The following is a 24,039-nucleotide window of genomic DNA, read 5'->3' as shown; positions in this document are numbered from 1 at the left end:
AAGTGGGTTAACCTTAAACTCAGATGTGACTTACAGTTTTCTAATAGAATAGCCAAGAAGAATCTCATGAAAGAAAGAAAAGCTATATGATTTGTCATTTATCTTTCCCTACTTTCTTAATAACCAAGATCTAAGAAAATGATTCAAAATTAGAATGTTTTTATTTGTTAGAAGAGAATGCAGAGGGAGGCTGTGATCCATCACTAAGCTTTGTTTTTCACTGCCATTGAGAGCACGATGTACCATATCAATGATGCATGAAGTCAAGTGAGTTTTTTTTTAACTTCTTCAAGGAATCCTCTATATGTAATATTTGAAACCACTTTATAGTTTCTAAAATATCTCACATAAAAGAACTTAACACGTGTTCCCCATCCTGAACCCCCCCTCCCACCTCCCTCTCCGTACCATCCCTCTGGGTCATCCCAGTGTTGATGTGTGGCAGAACCAATATAATATTGTAAAGTAATTAGCCTCCAATTAAAATAAATAAATTTAAATTTTAAAAAAATAAAAGAAAAAAAGAACTTAACAGCTATGAAATATGACTATTAAGATCCTTGAGCTATATTTCTCATTGAGTTCATTTATCAACTAGTGTCTTCATCTTTGAGCAATATACAACTTTGTGGCAAGTTCCCAAGCTGCAAAATTCATAATCTGTCTCAGTTTACTTTCTGGGTGATTCTTTAATGCTTATAAAAGGAATCTGCATTCATCCTGCTTTGAAAAGTTAAAATTTTCATGTAGTGCTGCCAGTTAACAGCTTTACCCAAGTCATATATTAGAATTCATATGAACAACATTTAACCAGTGGAATAAAATGTGTGTACCCCAGGAATCAGTTATTAACTGTGACAAGAATAATCTTACTCCTGCCTTTCTTATTCTTTTACATTCACTTTTTAAGAAAATAATCTTCATTTCTCATTCAAATTATTTTTAAATTTTGTCTTATTCATGTCTGTTACAAGACCTCTGAATAGCCCAGGTCCCAAGGAACCCTGAAAGCCTATTGCTTTTCCCAGGGTTTCCCTGGGGCAGATCTGAGCGTGGAAAGTCCTCCTGAACTAGTTTCAGATCTGGATCTTCACAACACAGAAACTCCAGTAATGGTTAAGTTCTGGGACTACATGTGAATGCCAGAATGTGCCATTTTGTTCTACTGACTCAGTAAGTGTACACTGGATTAACTTCAAACAGTTATAGTGCTTTGGAGAATACCAGTATTTGGCGACCTCTTTTTTGACATCCTTTAGCATTCTCTCAGCCCGTGATGTAACGGATGCTAAAAGCTTCAAGCCAGCTCCCTTGAACTGAACTTCACAATGAACTTGGTTAACAATGTGCCATAGCTCAGAGGATGACACCTGAGACATAAAATACAATTACCTAATAAATGTCCAATATTTGGTGACTGCAGTTCTGAGCCATCAGTCCTTGGTTCTATAACACCTGAGCATGACCCAAATACCAAGTCACTGATTTACCTGAAAGCGAGGTGTGCTCACTCCTGGCAGGAAGTGCACATATTAAAGTAATTGAAAGGAATTTTGGATGCTGGAGGATTGGTTAGGTTACAGTTCTGTCTAGTTCTTGAGAGTTGACTGATCACCCACCCAGAAAAGAACCCCTTTTCCAAAGTGTATGTCCCTCAACACTCATTTTATAAATAAGTTTCTATATCCAAATATATTTAAGAAATAAGCCATACATTAGTCCTTCTTGGCTGGTTTATGATCAATGTTTTTGATTTCTCAGAACTCATAGGACAACAAAACAAGAAGATTTAAGCCAGAGTTTCCCAGACATATGGGCTCTTTCCTAAAATGCCTATATCCTGTAGAAACAGTCTCTGGAAAACATCAGCTCTAAAATGTATACAGTATAAACATTAGCTCCAGTCAGGCCCATACTCGAATATCAAATGGTACTGAGGATTCAGTTCATAAGCCCTTGTATACATCTTGTGAGAGAAGGGCTTACCAAATATGCTAAATCTAAATGATATAATATCCTCTTTAGCTACCCTGTGAATGACAAGAAAATTATGTCCACCAATTGCCTCCACTTGGCTTCTGTATTCAAAACTCGATAAAAGCACTAACCCAAATTGTATCTTTCCCTCTTCTAAGAAACAGGCAAGAAGGCTACTGACACAGCCTCACAATCACCACAGAAATAACGCTACAAGAAATAAACCACTGCTGTTTATAAGCGCTGTTGGCAAGAACATTTTCCTTTTGCTTTAAGCATTTCATTCTCAGCATAATTTTATTAAAGTGAAAGTGAAGTCGCTCAGTCATGTCTGACTCTTTGCGACCCCATAGACTGTAGCCTACCAGGCTCCTCTGTCCATGGGATTTTCCAGGCAATAGTACTGGAGTGGATTGCCATTTCCTTCTCCAAGGGATCTTCCCAACCCAGGGCTCGAACCTGGGTCTCCCACATTGTAGGCAGATGCTTTACCGTCTAAACCACCAGAGAAATCCAAAGAATCATGCAGTGGGTTGCCATTCCCTTCTCTTAGGAGATCTTCCTGACCCAGGAATTGAACCCAGGTCTCCCACACTGCAGGCAGATGCTTTACTGTCTGAGCCACCAGGGAAGTCAATTTTATTAAACATGATATCAAACAGCAAGAAGAAAGTAAATTTCCCTCAGGTTGCTGGGTAAGCTGTATTTTCCTTTCTCCCAGTTAGCTGTCAGAACAGTCCTCAGACAATATGGTTAAACAACATGGTTTATCCACTGCTGAATCATTCTGTTTCTCTTTTCTACAAGTTGACCACCACTTCTTCAGTAGCCATGTGAAAATCAAAGTTGTCCTAAGTTTGATTAAGGAACATAGCTATACTGAATGCTAAAGAGAAGTAATTTAGAGCAAATAGATATTCTAATTTCCCAGATATGTCTATATATTATCTCTGCAAAGCAAACATAATGGTGACTGAGGAGATGACACAGGATTTGAGATCTACATGATGAAAAGAAGACGGCTGTGTAAATATCCAGAAGTATGTTTCAAGCAGAAGGAAGCCAGGCGCAAATGTCCTAGGCTAGGAACAAATAGGACCTGATCTAAGTTCACAAAGCAGCCCAAGTAAAAGCTTAAAGAGGCTTAGATGATAAGGGAAAGGAGGAAGAACTGAAGTCAGAGAAGAATCTAAACTCGATCATCGAAAGCAATGCTAACCTCCGTGGAAATCAATAGCCAAGTTATGCTTCATTGCTGTCAAGTCCAATGTCAGGTATGCACTCACCGTCACAGCTGGGCTATGGGGGTGTGTACACACACGTTAAAAGGTCACAAGGTTGATCTCTATAGGAAGAAGTTGAAATCATTAAAAAGGAACTGCTTGGCCTCCCTCTAGTATCTATGGTCACTTCGTATGGATCCCCCTCTGTCTGCTCCAAGTTCACATATAGAGAAGGCCTCCCTGACCAACCTACCTACCAATAGCACCTACTACATTTTTCTCTATTCCCTTACCCCATCTTAGTCTCATTTTGCTTTTGTTTTTAGCACTCGTCATATTATCACCCGCTGTTCATTTATTTTTTTTGTAATGAAAGTAAGATGTAAAAGGCAAATTCCATGAAATCAAGGACTTTTTGTTCCCGGCTGGAATCCTCAGTTTTAGAACAGTACTTGCCACATAGTACAGTTAGTAGACTTTTTTGTGTGTAAAATCGCAAAATTAAGTTTATTAGAGTACCTACCTCATAAGACAGTTTTGAGTATTTAAGGAAAATTAAGAGGCTTTCCTGATGGCTCAGTGGTAAAGAATCCACCTGCCAATGCAGGAGATGTAGGCTTAATCCCTGGGCCAGGAAGATCCCCTGGAGAAGGACATGGTCTCCCAAACCAGTATTCTTGCCTGGAGAACTCCATGGACAAAGGAGCCTGTGGGCTACAGTCCATGGGATAGTAAAAGAGTCAGAAATGATTTAGAGACTAAACAGCAACAACAAGAAATGTCAACTAAGACACATCACAGATATCCTGGAAGGAGTAAATTTTAAGTCTCTTGTTATTTTCATTATAAAGCACTGACACTAGATTTTATGCACTGAATAAAATAGCTAATAATTTACAATGTGCCAGCTTAAATCTTTTAGATATATTCTTTTAAAATCTTTTAGATACATTCACTTCATCCTTTCAACACCATGATGAGCTCAGTACTATTATACCCATTTTATAAATGGGAAAATTGAGGAGAAGAGTGGCTAAGTAACTTATCCAAAATAACTGAGCTAGTAATTGGCAGAATCGGAATTTTACATTAATTCATTGGGTTTACAAAGGCAATGCTCACAATCATTGCTTCTCTGCCTCTCATGAGACACAAAGCTGAAACAGTCTTTAACTAATCTTGGGACAAGTATAAAAGAGAACCAGTTATTACCACTGATTTAGAGGGAAGTAAGTTAAATTCATTCTGTTCTCCAAGGTCATCCACAACTGATCCAAACCTCAGTTCATCCCTATCCCATGAAACCAGCTCTGTCTTCTAAACTTCCCTATTTTTAGGGCACTATCACCTCTAAGCCATCTATGTTCAGTCTTATAGAGCATTGTTGGATTTTATTCTATCCATTTGTTAATCTATACTCAATCACTTCTATATTCTAATATTTTAGCCCTGAAACACATCAGCCTTGCACAGAGCCTCTTCAGTGTTCCCTTTTGTCTGTAGCCCTTGCCCTCTGCATAGCTCTAGTTCTTAACACCTGAGAACACTCCTATCTGCATGCTAAGTTGCTTCCCAGTCATGTCCAACTCTTTGTGACTCAATGGACTGTAGCCCACCAGGTTTCTCTGTCCATGGGATTCTCCAGGCAAGAACACTGGAGTAGGTTGCCATGCCCTCCTCCAGGGGATCTTCCCAACCCAGGGATCAAACCCGCATCTCTTACATCTCCTGTATTGGCAGGCAGCTTCTTTACCAGTACAGTTCCATTTCCTTATACTCTCCTTGTGCAGGTTCTTGCTCCCCTTCATCCAGCTATTGTAGGCTTCCCTAATCAAAACCCTACCTCCCATCACTTCCCCAAACAATTCAAACTTAAAAACAGTGCAAAATTTGGCATAATGTGGTAAGTAGAATTCAAAACTGAATTATATCCAAAGTAGAATCACTACTGAGAGGTTAATTGCTGGCGTCCAGCCCCAGCAGGATCCAGGGGTACCCTCAGGATGATGGCATAGGCGATAAGGAAAGTAAAAAGGGAAGAGAAAGAGGCTTGATCTTCCCTGGTTTACACAGAAAACCAATAAAGATCCTGTGTTCCAAGGAGGCATCCTGAAAGAAGAACAGAGAGAGAAAAGGAGAGAAAAGAAAAAAAGAATGACATGGGGAGACCAAGCTTCGGTGAGCGAGGCCCTATTTTCAAAAGGAACTTTTATACCTTGAGTTGTACATAGAGAGAAATTAAAGATGCAAAGTCATACAGAGTCAGCCCAAACATTACGTCTTTATCAAAACCAGGATTTTTTCTGCATACCTTTCCCATAAACAATGTTGTGTACATTATCTTCTGGCCTTGGAGGCCTGTGGACATTTTATGACCCTTTTTTGATAAAGGCTGCTCAACCAGAAAACTTATTTTCCCTTGAAGTGTTTTTTCTTTATATTTCTAATCTATGTCAGCCTCAGAAAGTGCTAAACAGAGTTACATTCTCACGGAGCAAAGGTGCAGTGAGTTACAACAAAGAAAGAAACACTTAGCTCAGAGGTCTGATGTGGTTAATTCCAAGGCTGCTACTTGTTTTTCTTACATTCCAACTATGTTAACTAAAGCACTCCCAGATGCACAATGGATAAGGGATATGGGTACTTGGCAGCAAGCATTGGCCCAATAATGAAGCCCTTTACCAGTACTCAGAGGAGCCTGGTGGGCTGCAGTCCATAGGGTCACTAAGAGTCGGACACGACTGAGCGACTTGACTTTCACTTTTCACTTTCATGCGTTGGAGAAGGAAATGGCAGCCCACTCCAGCGTTCTTGCCTGGAGAGTCCCAGGGACAGGGAAGCCTGGTAGGCTGCGGTCCATGGGGTCGCACAGAGTCGGACACGACTGAAGTGACTTAGCGGCAGTAGCAGTTACCAGTACTATCTATTCTAATAATTTTTCATCCCTTAAAGGACTTTTAGAATGTTTTGGCTTCCTGTGCCTTTCAAGGTTGGGGAGTTGTGAACAATCATGTGTGTTAATTGCAAGAGTATGGATAAACCTGTCAGGCAAGCTAGAATGCCAACAGAGGGGTTAAAATAGAAATATTCCTTTCATTCCCAGGAGACTTATTAACTAAAGCCCTAAGTTGACTTTTTCAAGAGAAAGGTGGTCAGGGATAGCCCCCTGTTAATGTCAGAAGAGTTGGTGAAAGGCACAAAATAGTAAGACAGACAGATTCTGGTTTTGGGGTAGATGCTGGAGCAGATCCAGGGGGTCCCTTGAGGCCTGATCTGCCTTTGCCTGTCAGGTTCTCTCCGCATGACCTTTGTCATGGGTGGGATCTCCTGTGGTGGTTCCCAGCAGCTAATGAAATGATACTGATGGACTGGACATAAATTTGAGCAAACTCCAGGAGATAGTTGAGGACAGAGGAGCCTGGAGTGCTATAGTCCATGGGGGTCACAAAGAGTTGGACACAACTTACCAAATGAAAAACAACAATGAAACAATAGGGGTGAACATGCATAGCCAGCTAGTGGGATTCTAGGAATCAGACTGTCTTATATGAATCCACACCAATTCTGGTCTCTATTTGGAGTCACCTAATGGTGGGTACAATCTCAGGCTTAAATATTAACATGTATGGTAGGCAGAAAGAGAGTCCTCCAAAAATGTCAATGTCAGAATGCCTGGAACCTGAAAAAACTCTAGCTTACGTCACAAAGGGGAATTAAGGTTGCAGGTTCAGCTGTTCTTAAAACAGAAAAATACAGAAAGTATTACCTGAGTAGGGCCAATGCAATCACAAGAGAGAAGCAGAAGAGAATCAGTCAGAGGAAGATGTGCTAAGGAGAAAAGGCACAGAGAGGTACAAAGTTGCCAGTTTTGAAAATGGAGGAAGGAGCTCTTGAGCCCAGAAGCCTAGGTATCTAGAGACTGGAGCAGGCAAGGAAATGGATTCTCCCCTAGAGCCTCCAAAGCACAGAGAATTCTTAAAGAGGTGGGAATACCAGACCACCTGACCTGCCTCCTGAGAAATCTGTAGGCAGGTCAAGAAGTGACAGAACTGTGGCGGATTCATTTTGATATTTGGCAAAACTAATACAATATGTAAAGTTTAAAAATAAAATAAAATTAAAAAAAAAAAAGAAGTGACAGAACTGGACACGGAACAACAGACTGGTTCCAAATCAGGAAAGGAGCATGTCAAGGCTGTATATTGTCACCCTGCTTATTTAACTTATATGCAGAGTACATTGTGTGAAATGCCAGGATGGATGAAGTACAAGCTGGAATCAAGACTGCTGGGAGAAATATCAATAACTTCAGACATGCAGATGACACCACCCTTATGGCAGAAAGCGAAGAAGAACTAAAGAGACTCTTGGTGAAAGAAGAGAGTGAAAAAGATGGCTTAAAACTCAGCAGTCAGAAAACTAAGATCATGACATCCGGTCCCATCACTTCATGGCAGATAGATGGGGAAACAATGGAAACAGTGACAGACTTTATTTTGGGGAGCTCCAAAATTATTTGTAGATGGTGACTACAGCCATGAAATTAAAAGATGCTTGCTCCTTGGAAGAAAAGCTATGACCAACCTAGATAGCATATTAAAAAGCAGAGACATTACTTTGCTGACAAAGGTTCATCTAGTCAAAGCTATGGTTTTTCCAGTAGTCATGTATGGATGTGAGTGTTGGACCATAAAGAAAGCTGAGCACTGAAGAATTGATGCTTTTGAAGTGTAGTGTTGGAGAAGACTCTTGAGGGTCCATTGGACTGCAAGGAGATCCAACCAGTCCATCCTAAAGGAAATCAACCCTGAATATTCATTGAAAGGACTGATGCTGACACTGAAACTCCAATACTTTGGCCACCTGATGTGAAGAACTGACTCATTTGAAAAGACCCTGATGCTGGGAAAGATTGAGGGCAGGAGGAAAAGGGGACGACAGAGGATGAGATGGTTGGATGGCATCACTGACTCGATAGACATGAGTTTGACCAAGCTCTGGGAGTTGGTGATGGACAGGGAAGCCTGGCATGCTGCAGTCCATGGGGTTGCAAAGAGTCGGACACAACTGAGCAACTGAACTAAACTAGAGCCTCCAGAAGAACAGAGCCCTGCTGACACCTTGATTTTAGCCCCGTGAGATCTGTGTCAGACTACCCAACCGAAATATTAGGTAGTAAGTGTAAGCCATTAAATGTGTGGGAATTTATTACCATAGCAATAGAAATACAGCACTGTAGGTTTCCGGGCCCTGTGACAGGCTGGGACTTCCCAAAGGAAAGAGTCAATGAGTGAAATCATCTCACTTTTGATAGATTACAGTTTTATTGACCAGATCCAGGGGGAGTTGGCCAGGAGGTAACTGGGATACATGTTAACTCAATTCCCTGATTCCTAGGAGTTTGGGTTTAACCTTCTCTACCATTTTCCTCTGACCAGAAAGTAATGTAGCCTACCACCCGAGAGAAGGACTGCAGCAAGTTACATGGGATCCTGATCACAAGGCATATAAATTCTATTTCCTACTATGTACTGTCAGTAGATTTTTACCATGAGAAGAACTGCTAACATTCATTGAGTTTTAACCACGTTTTGTTGTTATGGTTCAGTTGCTCAGTTATCTCCGACTCTTTGCAACCCCATGGACTGCAGCATGCCAGGCCTCTCTTGCCCTTCACTATCTCCAAGAGTTTGCTCAAAGTCATATTCATTGAGTCGGTGATGCCATCCAACTATCTCAATCTCTGTTGCCCGCTTCTCCTCCTGCCTTCAATCTTTCCCAGCATCAGGATCTTTTCCAATGTGTCGGCTTTTTGCATTAGGTGGCCAAAGTATTGTAGCTTCAGCTTCAGCATCAGCATCAGTCCTTCCAATGAATATTCAGGGTTGATTTCCTTTAGGATTTACTGGTTTGATGCCCTGGCAGTCCATATTGGGCAGGAGATGTGCTATATATTTTTACATAGATCAACATATTTCATAGAACAGCCTCAATAACAAGGTACTGTTTCACTTAGATTCTAAAATTACTCTTCCTTGAATACAACTCCAAGTTGTTCATGCCTGTACATGAATGTTATTTCAATAAATACCCAATTACCTTAAAAAAATAAGTAAAACTTTGGTGATCACCTTTTCTAGTATTTAAGTCCCTCACTTCAGTTTTATTGGATTATTCATTCTCCAGATATGACTGATTTTCTAACTTCATATATTTTTTTCATGTTGTTCTCTCTACTTAAAATTCCTCTCCCAATTCATTTATCCCTGTTAACATCCTGCCCATCATTCGTGGTCCACTTCAAGTGGTAGTTCCTTCCACAAGTCTTTCTAAAGGCTGTCTTCCATTCTAGGAGTTCATATGTTTTGTTTCAATGTCTTCTATGGCAATGATCACCATTGTTGCTATTGGTGTTGTGGTCTTATTCTTATCTATCAGACCTCAGTTCCTTAAGTATTGGTGGCTTTCAAATTTCTTATATGGTGCTTTATCATGTTATTTATTCTTATGCTGTTTTAAAAACCAAGACCTGTAATGCATTCTAAGTTTCCAAGTCAGGATACCAAAGACAACACTGTCACTCATGCCAAAGGTGGGAGAAGGAAACTTGCTCCTTTATCTTCACCTCTGCAAAAGGCTTTGTAGATGACAAGGTGCTCAATTTGTGAAGCGAAGGAGAGGTGAAATGAGATGCATGGAGGAAGAATGCCTCCTTTGGGACTTTGGTGAGTGTAGCATCTATATGGGCTACCACCCATGTTGAACCCAAAGACATCACATTTGAGTGAGTCTATGAGGCCATCCTCTACTGCAATTGTAATATCTGGGCAACTGACCCATTGCTATCCTATCTTCTACTATTCGTGAATTTTCAACATCTGAAATGTTCCATTGATGGCAGCCTAAGAGGTACAGTTAATTTCTTTTAGATTAGTCAGTAGAAGTCATGTAGAACTCTATATTAAAAAGAACTCAATATTAAAAAGAATTTAATTTCTGCCCATTGACTTAAACTCAAAACCACATACCTGCCAGCAGATACCAGTATGAAACCAGATCAATGGGTTAGATAACAATGATTTAAAATGTCAATGGAAATTAGCCCCCCCCCCAGGAAAACTGGGGAAAAAATGAAATAAAAGTACTAATTTGATTACCACTTCTTCATTGACAGTGTTTTTAGTGACATCTCAGTTTTTTGTGATTTTTTTTTTCCTTTAGTTTCGATTAACAGGGCAACTTCCTAAATTAGCCCAACAATGTTTAATCTCTCAACTAAAACCACTACTCTGAATATCTAGCCCTACTGGTCCAAACGAATAGTACAAACCTTATTCTTTAAGTCTAAAAGAATAAAATAAAAGCATGAGTATACTGACCTTTTCTGACATAGATGAGTCTGTCAGTGCAGGATGGAAATAAAAATGTCAAACAAATAAAACTGCAAAAATGTAAATACCCAACAGCTCTGGAAGCCCATGATTCTCCAGAACATAACAGGAAAATAGCAACTTAAGACAGTTCTTAGCATCCTGCTTGTTTTTTTTTTTTTAATTCAATTTAGTATTATTTAGGCTCTAACCATAGCTACTGCTATACAGCTTCTCTAGAGGATCAATATGGTTTTAGAGAAAGATTATAACAATAGTTAAAACATTCAAAATACCCTAAAGTTTGTATCACCACAGTAAGTATCATGTTGTCTATCCCCACTAGAGTAAAAGTTCCACAAGGGCAAGGTCATGTCTATTTTGCTCTTTATTGTATATTTAGTACTGAACCCAATGCCTGGCACAGAGTAAGTCCTCAAGACATGTCTGTCCCATGTATGAACAAGTACTGTCAGCTGTGTTGCAAGAAGTGAGAGATGCATGAAGCAGTAAAGATTTCTCAAAAGTAAACTAAATGTTTTCAGAATCCCAGAATGAGGCACAAGTTACCAAAATGTTTTGCAATACAGATAGAAAGGGGGCATGCTACTGCAAAAAGCAATTCCGTTAAGGACATTTGTAAACATTGAGTGCTGAGGAACCAGGATGTGAAAATGATTTTCCAGTGTCAACCAGGATTATGCCAATATTTACCAAAGCTGCCTCAAAGTCCACACTGTCCTCTTCCCAGCCACATGACACATGAAAGAACAGAGTATGTCATTTGAAATTCACTTGATATAGGGTTTAATCATATGAATCAAAGTGAGCTCAACTGCTGTGAAAACATTATGCAGTATTCCATGGAATAAGGAATCGATTTCTAATAAATTGCATTTCAAATTAACTTCAGTATTTGTTACTTTTTAGAAGATGAAAAAGTGATTAGCATACTCACTTAGCCAGTTAAGCTCCAGATCTTCTCTTTGAATAAATGAATTTTTTCTGGTCAGAAATATTTAAAGTAATCCACCTAAAAGATACACGGTATAACAGCTTCCTCTACGGGCTACTTTTGTAAGAACAGTTTTATCTTATATTTTAATTCTAAATTTCTTCAGTGCCTCTTTTGGGCTTTTTCCCTTGCTTCTGTCTTGCCCAAGGCTGAATATTCCAAGAAAACATGCTTCCAAAACCATTTTAAGTCTTGTGTAGTTGATCTAGCTTCTCAGTTTTCTGTCATTCTAACTAATAATAGTTATCATTCCAACTAAAAATACACATGGATTTCAATGTGCTTCTGTACAGGCACAGTTGATTTAATTAAAGCTGTTTAAACGACTGTTTAAACAGTAATGTCCTCTTGCACTACATTCACATACAATCACATTCTCAACACACTGAGTGAAACTCTGCTTCCTTAGTGAAGTGAGAAACCTGGAAAGCTAGAAACAAAATAGTTCCTTAAATATTCAGAGGTGTCCCCACTTAATGCAGGCTCTCATTTTGCATTTTGTTGACTGGTCACAATAAAATAAAAGTGACCTCTGAAGTTTTATAGGAAGAGTTTATTAAAGTTAGCCCATTTGCATTGAGAATAAATGAGTTCTTATTCCAGCTATGTTTTTGAGTAGCTTCAAACGATAAGCTTTGGAAAAAAGATTCTATATAATTTCTTGCTCTTACTATTTCAAAAAGGGTGACTTTGTAACTTTTAGAAGTGACCTGGAAGATCATGAGGATACAATTGTGTACTAAATCCAGGAATCTATAATGTATGTATGCACACATACTTGGTCACTTGGTTGGGTCCGACTCTTTGTGACCCCATGAACTGTAGCCCACCTGGCTCCTCTATCCATGGGATTTTTCAGGCAAGAATACTGGAGTGGGTTGCCATTTCCTCCTCCAGGGGATCTTCCCAACCCAGGGATCGAACCTGAGTCTCCTGTGTTTCCTGCATTGCAGGTGGATTATTTACCCACAAAGTTATCAAGGAAGCCCCCAATATACTGTTATTTAAACTCTATTTGAATATTTCTAGGACAAAACAAACTTGCTTCAAAAAGCTGTTCATCATTTCAGTTATTAATTAGCCACAGCTATAAAATTCTCTCACACTGAACTAAAATCTACTGTCCACCATTTCTCTCAGCTCTACCCAGAAGTAACAAATGTCGCTGACATCCTCATACTACCTGTTCTGTCCTTACAGGAGGATAGCTGTATCTTAAAATCTTTCCCTCTGTGCCCTAATCTTCAGTCCCACCAGATACCATTAATGATTAAAAGAAAATTCCTGCTTTATTTTGACCTTTTGAAACTGACAATATCCAACCTTGTAAATGAGTTAATAAATTACAGGAAATGTACTAGACATGAAGGTTCTCAGATAGTCAATAGAGTACAAAAAGCTGTTGTCAATCCTACTGTCTCATCCTAGTTTCCAAGATAATGTGATATTTGATTATGTAGGGTTTTATCCACTTTGTCATGTTGATGGTATTGAGTTAATCCCTTATTACAAAATGACACTTAAGAAAGCTTTTGTCCCTCAATTCTGACTTCTCATCTTGGATATATACTTTAAACAGTTCACCTGAAAGACTTAGGGTACAACAGTTTCCTCTATGAGCAGTTTTCACCGAAATCAGGCATTTTCACCAGTAATTCAAACAAATCCTAAAGAGAGATTTTTTAAAAGGGAAAAAAACAATCTTCCCTGGTCAGTATCCAACCACTACCACCTCCACTCCAAATCATAAAACAAGAATGCCTACATATAAGCAATATATGATGTAAAATAGATAACTAATAAGAACTTACTGTATAGCACAGAGAACTCAATACTCTGTAATGGCCTATATGGGAAAATGATCTAAAAATAGAGTAAATAGATGTATAACTGATTTACTTTGTGTACACCTGAAACTAACACATCATTGTAAATCAACTATATTCCAATTTAAAAATAAGAAGAATTTCTACCCTGTGTTATATATATTTATTCTTCCATGGAGTTGAGGCAAGGCCATCTAGGTGGTAAAAGGCACGCCAGTAGTTGCCATCATATCACCCAAGATGGATTTCCCAATATTTAAATCCAGAAGGATGAGTTATTCAACATCAAAACAATTTATAATAGGAACTGGGCCATTTATATACTTAATTTTTTAAATATAGTATCAAAATATTGGGAAATTTCCTAGACTTACTTGAATGAACGATGAATCAGGGACAAATACTGACTGCCTTTCCTGTGTTCTCCTACTGTGTATATAATAGGTATGTTGAAAACATGGGTCTCACCATCAACAAAGTACTCATTCCCTGTGGGAACAAGCTCTTCCCAACCATGTCGAGGGACTTGAAAGTAGGGCTTTTATTTTTCTGATCACACAAATAAGGTCTTATGGTCCTTTTAAACCTCAAAATAACCACCTTATAACAGTCATGGAAATTTCTGGTTAGTTTAATCATCAAAAATTTGTAAATTCAAATGTGTTCCTTTTTACGGATGAGTAGTATTCCATGGGATATATGTACCACAGCTTTATTCATTCATCCATCAAGGAGTAGGAAAGGGTGAAAGGTGGGAGGGAGGTTCAAGAGGGAGGGGACATACGTATACCTATGGCTGATTCATGTTGACATATGGCAGAACCCAAACCAATATTGTAAAGCACTTACCCTTCAATTAAAAATAAATTTTTTAAAAATTGTAAATTCATTTAAAGTGGGAAGTTTGATTCCCCCAGGTCATTTTTATTTCAGTCTTGTTGCCTTTAGTGGCAAAGGGGATCATATACATTCCTCTGCCTGTTCTCTTCTCCTTCATCCTACTCTCTAGGCTGCTTTTAGTTCCTCCAGGGCTAACACAAGGAAAAAAGAAGCCAGCAGGAAAGATAAGCAGCAACAAATCTCACTCAGTGGGCAGCTTGGTGAGGTAGCGTTCCTTTCTCTGGTTACAGATGTTCAGAGTTAACACATTCTTTTTGTGGGTTCTTCGGAGATCTCTTTCCCCATCATCCCTGGTGATCACTCGCATCATCTGGCAACTTAAGAGCTCCCTCTGGCCCTTTGATTTTCAAATTGTCTGCATCTGCACAAAGGCATCCTACTCTTGGTAGCCTACTGCCTTCTACATAAATGTCTCCCCACTCCAAAAAAAAAAAAAAAAGAGATAGGATGATTCCAGGCCAGTTTTGCTCTCCTGCCCAATCAGCATCAGGTACACAGGCCACAGCAGAGTCTCCCACTCACAGCCCAACCTCTGTTGCCCCAGGCCACTTAACCTGCCCTTCTAAATGTACAGTTTTCTCAAGGCTGAATCAGATACCTGACCATGCCACCGCATCTTCCAAGGATCACCTATCAAGGTCTGAATGTGTTCTTTGAAGCCCCTCTTACGATTCTTGAAGTGAAGAGAAGTGCTCTCTTACCACTCTCCTGAACTCATCACATGGACTGACAACTTTCCCAAAAAATTATTTTGCCTAATTTCCAATTTTTCCCTCAGCTTACCCAGCCTTCTGTTAGAGAGTCTGGAGGTGTGAATGAAGCAAGAGTGGCAACACCAGGTCTCACACCCCTCCCTGAAAGGCCTGCATGCCTCTGCCCAGTGCTTCACTTTGGAATGTAGACATGCTCTCCATTTATTTTCTTCTTGGTTCATTTGAGCCCTTGGATGAATCTGAAGCAAAGAAAAGAGGGAGGGATAAAAAGCTTTTCTTTTAACATTATCATAAAAAAGGCTGAATGCTGAAGAATTCATGCTTTGGAACTGTGGTGTTGGAGAAGACTCTTGAGAGTCCCTTGGACTGCAAGGAGATCCAACCAGTCCATCCTAAAAGAAATCAACCCTGAATATTCATTGGAAGGACTGATGTTGAAGCTGAAGCTCCAATACTTTGGTCACCTGATGTGAAGAGCTGACTCATTAGAAAAGATCCTGATGCTGGAAAAGAATGAAGGCGGGAGGAGAAGGGGACGACAGAGGATGAGATGGTTGAATGGCATCATCAACCCAATGGACATGGGTTTGAGCAAGCTCCAGGAGATAGTGAAGGACAGGGAGGCCTGGCATGCTGCAGTCCAGGGGGTCGCAAAGAGTCAGACATGACTGAGTGACCTAATATCAAAAAGAACACTTCCAATTTACTAGTTAGCATATATATTTTGATTCACCTACTCTAAGTATTATTTCATTCTTTTTCTTAACTTAATTGTCATTAAAGTTTATAGAATGCCATCAAATAGTATGTTATCAAATTCTGATCCATTGTGAGAAACAGGAAGGCACCCCCAAAATGAAGCTGTACAAAGATATTAAGAAAATGCTAGTTTTGTATCAATGAATCATGTCCCTTTGTATATACACATTTAATGGACCATTCATTTAAAGAGGAAAGATTCAATTTTTCTATTTCTGATTGTTAGGCCGAGATTATGAGAAAGATAAAGTCTGCAAGGAACTTGCCAGCCTGGGAAGAGATGACTTCACATCTTTGTAAGTATGATGAATTCATTCACTCTTCCTGGTTACCTGACCTAGAATGAAGCTCAGTGTGAGGTAACTTCAATTCAGCTTCAGGGGCTAACCTGAGCTCCACTGAGATTAAGAGGATAGAGTCCCAGGGTCAAAGTAGGCAGAGACGTTAGGCATATGGAGGCCATCCAAAGATTCAAGCTGACCTACCACTACCATGGTCTGAGAATTTGTTATAAGTTTACCAATGAGTTGAGAGCAAGCATAGTTTTCTAAGGTGAATTAAAAGGCAGCAGTACATGGCAAACAGCATAACAAGGGCAAGAACAGGTTCATTCAGAGAAGCTTGAGAGAGCAAAGAACATGAGGCTGGTTTGATGGAACCCCTCAACTCCATCTTCTACTGCTTTACAAGATGAGGTTTTGTTCTAAGTGAACCTATTTTTAAAGTCAATGTCCTATTTTTATTGGTCAAGAACATGTGTGCAAAATTCCACTAAGAAGACAACGGAAGAGACTTCATATTAAAATATGCACAAACATGAAGACTTTTAAAAATTCTGAGTATGTTCATTTTTCTCCTCAGGTCAATGGTCCTATACAGCAGAAAATTTCCCAGTGGCACCTTTGAACAGATCAGCCATCTTGTGAACGAAGTTGTTTCCTTAACAGTAACCTGCTGTGCAGAAGGGGCCGATCCTAACTGCTATGACAACAGGGTAGGGATATGTGGTTGGCCTCATCTGTTGTGGCCCATAGAACACAGTCGAAATAGGCCTTTACATCATATCTTGGGGAAATCTTAGACACCAACCCACCTACTCCAAGTTTAGGGGAAATTGAAACCTATTATCTCAGAACTAAAATTTATTCTAGTATAGTGAATCAATTTTGCCCGTTGGTCCTACAAGTTTCAAATGAGAAAACTGGGGTGTAGTTCATGAACCTCCTGAAATAATTCTAACATTCTGTATATCTTAGAAGCCTACCAATACGCATACCTGTATCACGCCAAGACTGGTACCAGCTGCCCTGGAAAAACTTAGCACTGGTTTCAAACTATTTTGAGGTTCAAAAATTGCCCTATATATACACAAATAAGTTCTGCATGTTCTCCATTAGAGTATATCTGCAGAAATTTAAAATGCTGAAATGGCAGTTTTCAAAATATAGACAGTAGCTAAAAGAGGTGGGACTACATGTGTTTCTAGCAATTTACTGGTACTGTCATCAGGCCAAATAAAAATGGCATTTAACTGCATCTTGATAAATGCCTCTACAGGCAAATATCTCCCTGTTCAAAGCTGTGGCAGTTAGCCAACAGAAGCAATGTTCCAAAGATCTGATTAGAATATATTCTACACAGTGACTCTTACCCATTAATTGCTTTATTTGGCCCTTATCTACTTTCTAAGAATTTTAACATTTTCTCCCATAAACCACAAAAGCACATTATTTCAACCCTACCTTCTGCACTATGTTAAAATAAACAAGCAAGCTACAAATTGTAATCAAAACAGAGCACATTTTTAATTTCCATTTTATTTTATATATTTGCTAACCCATCCATTGACCAAAGATGGGCTCCAATATTGTTAGAGACAGATCCTAAGTACAGAAATGGCATTAATGTTTTTTGGATTACATTTTCTTTCTCCTGTTGTTCAAAGCAATTTTCTTCTATAAATATGTTACTTTCTTTGTAAACTTTTCTTATTTGGAAGAAAGTAATAAAGGAAAAATAGGGAAGTTGCCAGACAAAGAAATGGTGAAAGTTTCACTGTTTACTTCTGGTTTACAAAACTAATATCACATTGGTTCCCTTCACTGACAGGAAAGATCTTCAGAAGTTTTGTCCTAAAAAGATAACTTATAAAGTAAGTGTAAAGATGTCAAAGTCTTTTTCCCATGTAAATCCTCAAATAATTTTTTCCATGATGACTATTTCTATTCCATGCATCAAATTATTCCAGATATCAAATTCTTCCCAAAAAGAACAGTTTGTTGATACAATTGTTTGGTGGTATTACCATGGGCTTAATCTGCCCACATGAATCAGTCTACCATTGTTGAGGCAGTAAATTAAGTTGTAGCACTGCTTCAGCTATGATACACAGGAAAATAAACTTTGGGGCTTGGGGAAAAAACAGAACCTCAGGCCTCATCTTTGACCTACTGAATCAGAATTTCTGTGTTATGCAGCCTAGGCAGTTCCAATTTTTATACAATCTGTGATATGATGCAAAAGCAGGTTCAAGAACCACTGTGTTCAAGAACACAGATCAATGTTGAAGACCAAGGCAGTCAAGAATTAAGAGTGTGTTCAAGTTACAAAGGGAAGGGAGGAAAGCAGAGGGAGGTAACCATTCTCAGCATAGTATTTAGAACAGAATGCAGATGGCAGATCATATCAGAATCAATGGAGTTTTTTAAAAGGACCTCCCTCATCTTCAGAGATGTTAATATCCCCATGGAGAAACACTAAACTAGAGGATCCAACCTCTAAAGGCTGTAGTCACACACCATCCACTCATTAATGAAGGTTTTCTTTAGGTCCTACTCTGAGTCTTAACATAAGACTCTGTACTTGCCTGTAACTAGAATTATGCAACTTGTCATAGACAACTTTGTTTCCAATGAGAGTTTTCAAATTTAGAGCTAAGATGCTATACCAGGTGGAGAACTACAAGCCTAGAAATTGTATGTATGTGAGTTTACTTGTTTTTCTTTTCTCATCCTAGACTTCAGCATTGTCTGACAAGTCCTGTGAAAGCAACTCTCCATTCCCAGTGCACCCCGGAACTCCTGAGTGCTGCACCCACGAGGGCCTTGAAAAGAAGCTCTGTATGGCTGCCCTGAAGCACCAGCCACAAGAATTTCCAACTTACGTAGAGCCAACAAATGACGAGATCTGTGAGGCATTCAGGAAAGATCCCAAGGAGTTTGCTGATCGGTAAGCAGCTTTCATCACATGTAAAACTTCAGGGTACAAAATAACAAACATGTTTAAGCTAACTCCCTACTGTGTACAGACACTTTTTATACCATACCATAACCCAGACAATTTCCAATAACAGAACACTGGCTGTAACCCAAGACAGCCCATCTTTGTCAGTGCTGATTATTATAAATGCCTTTTCTCAGATGAAGATGAAAGCAACTTTCCCAAACCCCCACCTTCTGTCAGCCTAGTTCTAGTATCTGAAGCGGAATCACCTGGAACACCCCCATCCTTGTGACATTTTCAAATATTTAACAGCAGCTATTATGATCACTCTTATGTTAGGAATCTTTGCATACTCCATCCGATAGGATTTTATTGCTGTGCAAAAGAGCATAAGACTTCCCTGGTGGCTCAGAGGGTAAAGCATCTGCCTGCAATGCAGGAGACTCTGGGTTCAATCCCTGGGTTGGGAAGATCCCCTGGAGAAGGAAATGGCAACCCACTCCAGTACTGTTGCCTGGAGAATCCCATAGATGGAGGAGCCTGGTAGGCTACAGTCCATGGGGTCGCAAAGAGTCGGACACAACTGAACGACTTCACTTTCACTTTCATTTTTAGAGCATAAGAAATAAATAGCTTTTTCTCATTCCTACAGTACATCCCCAGAAACAGCTGTGAACAAGATACATATTGCACCCCATAAGCAAACATATTACATTTCTCTTCTCATTGTTTAATATTCTTGAGGAGGTTAAATGTTGATTCTTTAGACTTAGAAGACCATATAAATGAAAAATTGAAAATATTTATTTGTGATAATAGAATACACACACACACCCACACAGAGAGAAGTCAAAAGAAATGTCATTAAAACTGGCTTTAGAAATAAGTCAAGGTGATAATTTTATAAAAATTGGTTGGTTTGCCGATGCCTGTAAATTGTCAGAGAAGATTTTGCCCAGGATTTGAGAGTCTCTTTAGACCCTTAGGGGCTTATACTCCTAAAAATGAATTTCAACAAATAAACAAGCCAATACATAACAATTATCTAAACTAAACAGATAATGAAAGGTAATTGCATTACATTCATTTTAGTTTGTTTCATTAACGTTAATAAGCAGCCACCCCAGGCCATGCATATGGTAGAAGCTAAATGAATAAAGGGACAAATGACCTCTCTCAAGTAATCTACATGGAAATTTAGGAAAGATTTTTTTAAGGAAAATATTGATTAAAAGTGACTAGTATATAGTGCCACAGGAACCTCCTTCCAGCTCCAGTTCTGCTGGAGACACAGCCCAGAGACTACATTGCCTTACAGCGAGCTTCTGAGCGGGTTGTCCGGCCCTGCCTTACGGCAGTGGCACTGCCCGCGCGTTCCAAAGCAGAGTGCTGCAGCTACCGTCCCAGCCTTGGTGTTTGGTGAACACAAGCCCCAGCGTGCCTGGAGTGTGCAACTTCTCGCCGAGCCCGGCGAGTCCCGGGCGTGAACCGCGCTGACGGAGGGAGAGTGGCAGCCTCTGGGGTGGAGAAGAGCAGCAAGAAGACGACCAAGAAGAAACTTGCTACTGGAGAGGAAGCCAAATTGTTGGCAAGTTTCATGGGTGTCATGAATAACATGCAGAAACAGAAAATACTGTGTGATGTGATCCTTACGGTCCAGGAAAGAAAGATACCTGCTCATCGTGTTGTCTTGCTGCAGCCAGTCATTTTTTTTAACCTAGAGTTCACAACTAACATGCTTGAATCAAAGTCCTTTCAAATGGAACTCAAAGATGCCGAACCTGACATTATTGAACAACTTGTGGAATTCGCTTATACCGCTAGAATTTCAGTGAATAGCAACAGTGTTCAGTCCTTGTTAGATGCAGCAAACTAATACCAGATTGAACCTGTGAAGCAAATGTGTGTTGATTTTTTGGAAAAACAAATTGATGCTTCAAACTGTCTTGACATAACTGTATTAGCAGAGTGTCTAGACTGTCCTGAATGGAAAGCAACTGCAGATGACTTTATTCATCAGCATTTTACTGATGTTTCTAAAACTGATGAATTTCTACAACTTGTCAAGCAAGTTACACATCTCCTCAACCAGGACCCTCTGTCGGAGAGAGGGTCAGGTTTATATGCTACAGTCAGATGGTTGAAATAACCTTTTATGGTTGACATCCTTGCTAAAGTCAGGTTTCCTCTTATATCAAAGAATTTCTTAAGTAAAACAGTACAAGCTGAACCACTTATTCAAGACAATCCCGAATGTCTTAAGATGGTGATAAGTAAATTGCCTTAATATCCATTTATAACCTGATCATGTAGCCAGTTTCTCATGAACTTAAAACCCTTCAGAATGGATCAGACTGGGCAGCCAAGGAGAAATACTTGAGACTTGGCCCTTCTGGATAGTTAATCTGTTGCTGTTCTCAACTGTCTATCTGGAAGGAATTTAGCCTCATCCCTTATTTTATAGGAACATGTGTGATAGAAGGTAAAAAATTAGACTGTCTCATTTCATGTACAGTAACTTTTTTATGTGCTTTGTTTATGTGCTTTGTTTCCTTTTTAAAATTCAAGTAGTGACCACATTTTCTTTCTTGAAGAAAAAAGTTGGTTTGTTGTACCTGGAGCACATTTTTTGCCACATTCTTTTTTCATTTACTTAATTTTTCTTGACTTGCAGATTTGAGTTCCAACCAGTCTGTGGGATTCTCCAGGCAAGAATACTGGAGTGGGTTGCCATTTCCTTCTCCAATGCATGAAAGTGAAAAGTGAAAGTGAAGTCGCTTAGTCATGTCCAACTCTTAGCGACTCCATGGACTGTAGCCTACCAGGCTCCTCCGTCCATGGGATTCTCCAGGCAAGAGTCCTGGAGTGGAGTGCCATTACCTTCTCCAAATAAAATCATACAATTAAAAAAAAAGTGACTAGTATTATAACCCCTGCTCTATATCCCGGGTGCTTTTTAGATATTAAAACTGTAAAGTAACATGCATCCTTTTTTTTTCCCCATCAAAACACTTTTGAAAAAGTGATTTGTTTCCCACAAATATTTTCATTAATCCTACTATTTTTCCCCTACAGATTTATGTATGAATATTCCATTAATTATGGACAAGCTCCTCTGACACTTTTAGTCGGTTATACCAAGAGTTATCTCTCTATGGTAGGGTCCTGCTGTACTTCACCAAACCCAACAGTATGCTTTTTGAAAGAGGTAGGTGTCATTTCATCACAGAGCTAATGTACTTTTTTCTTCTATTAATGCCATTCCTTTTAAATAATGTTAGATTCAGATTCTGGAATCTGAAAATATTTTTTAAATGCCTCTTTTTAATTTTGTTAATGGAAAAACACACATAAGCAACTCTGGGGGAAATGTTCCTTTGGTCAGAATTCAGTTTTCTAGTCATTAAAGGAGTCAGAATGTCCCTTTTTTCTGCTACTCTGCACACTGCTTTCAATGTATCCTGACCATCTAATGAAATATTTGTCATTTATTTTCTAGAGACTTCAGCTTAAACATTTTTCACTTCTCACCATTATGACAAACAGAATCTGCTCACAATACGTTGTTTATGGGAAGGAGAAGTCAAGGCTCAGGTAAAAATTAAGCACAATCAGTATGTGTAGCTATTTCTGTGCTATCAATCTGTATTAGAAGTCTGTAAGAAAATGTTTGCAATAGAAAATACAAACTATAGTGTTAAGTTTCTACAATCCTCAAAAATAGTACTCAGCTACTTTTTATTTTCTCTACACAGAACATGAACCAAAGGAACAAGACTATTATAAAACCTAATTTGCTTTTAATCAACATTTTCCATATACTCATCATAAGACTGGTAGACCACTAGAAATTATTTCCTCAATATTCATAATGCTGTATATTGCAAACACACAAGCAAAATCAATCATTTTCTTATTCACCACCCATTACTTGCTTTGCCCATTTTTTCCTTGGGAAGAAAACTTCCTGAATTCTTTTTATATATCTCTTAAGCTCCATGAATTTATTTTAATTATTTACTTTGTTCTAACCTTCACTTTGATTTTTGTATGGCTTTGTTAAAGTCACACTTTAATTTTGACAGTTTCTATGTTTACAATTCTCTCATAGCTTATCAGACATCTATATTTGCCAGCTTTATATCTTTAGTATTTACAGTCTCTTTAATTCTTCTTACTCTGATTCACAAATTCTTTCCTCTAATGATAATGAAATAACTCATGCTGGCACCAGATCTTAAGGTTCCCCCAAAGGGCATAGAAGCTACTTTCTTGAATTCTTTAAAGATAATCTTCCATTAGAACTACTGAAAAACTAAATTGTGTTTTCTTTTGAAATTCCCTTTAGTTTTTCTGTGTTAAGAGTATTAGGTGTGTAGAGCACAGTAATTCATAGAATAAAACATCCTATAAAGATGTACATATATAAATGGCTTTATATATCTTAAATATATAACATAAATAATATATAAGATATAATTTATATATCATAAACTTATACTTGCATTAGTGTGTAGAAATTTACTCTGAAGAGCTGAGTGTGAACAAAAGTTTAGCTAAAAATATTGCTGCCACATTTTTTTAAATAGGAAAAACATTTCCTAATATGCCTAGAATAGAGCATGTTTAAATCAATTATAATGTATCCATATGAGAGAATGCCATACAGTTAGAATTATATTTCAAAAGAATATTTAATGAAAACATCACTAAAAGAAATCAAAGCTACAATAGAAAAAATTCCATTCTTATGGATTAGAAGAATTAACTGTAAAAATAGCCACAATATCCAAAGCAATCTACAGATTCAATGCAATTTCTGTCAATACCCATTGGCTTTTTTTTTTTTTTTTTGCTGAAATAAAAATGCACCCTAAAATTCTTATGGAATATCAAAGGACTTCAAAGATATTACAAAGCAACAGTAATAAAAAATACTATGGTACTGTTACATAAAAGCAAATATACTTAACATTACTGAATTATACAGTTAAAAATGGCTAAGATAGCCAATTTAATTTTTTATGTTTTTTG

At 38.6% G+C, this 24,039-nt stretch overlaps 1 protein-coding gene across 1 annotated transcript in view; it reads left to right on the top strand.

Annotated features, from left to right (window-relative positions):
* The window catches only part of GC (GC vitamin D binding protein), a 198,830-nt gene that overhangs the window by 156,159 nt on the left and 18,632 nt on the right, over positions 1 to 24,039 (top strand). The window contains exons 5-9 of the mRNA XM_055587417.1: positions 16,010 to 16,079; positions 16,645 to 16,777; positions 18,800 to 19,011; positions 22,081 to 22,213; positions 22,505 to 22,599. Coding sequence (XP_055443392.1) covers positions 16,010 to 16,079; positions 16,645 to 16,777; positions 18,800 to 19,011; positions 22,081 to 22,213; positions 22,505 to 22,599 — 643 coding nt within the window. The remainder of the gene's footprint in view (positions 1 to 16,009; positions 16,080 to 16,644; positions 16,778 to 18,799; positions 19,012 to 22,080; positions 22,214 to 22,504; positions 22,600 to 24,039) is intronic.

This window comes from Bubalus kerabau, chromosome 7 (assembly GCF_029407905.1).
Source record: "Bubalus kerabau isolate K-KA32 ecotype Philippines breed swamp buffalo chromosome 7, PCC_UOA_SB_1v2, whole genome shotgun sequence".
NCBI lineage: Eukaryota > Metazoa > Chordata > Mammalia > Artiodactyla > Bovidae > Bubalus > Bubalus kerabau.
This window is presented reverse-complemented; position numbering and strand designations above follow the sequence as displayed.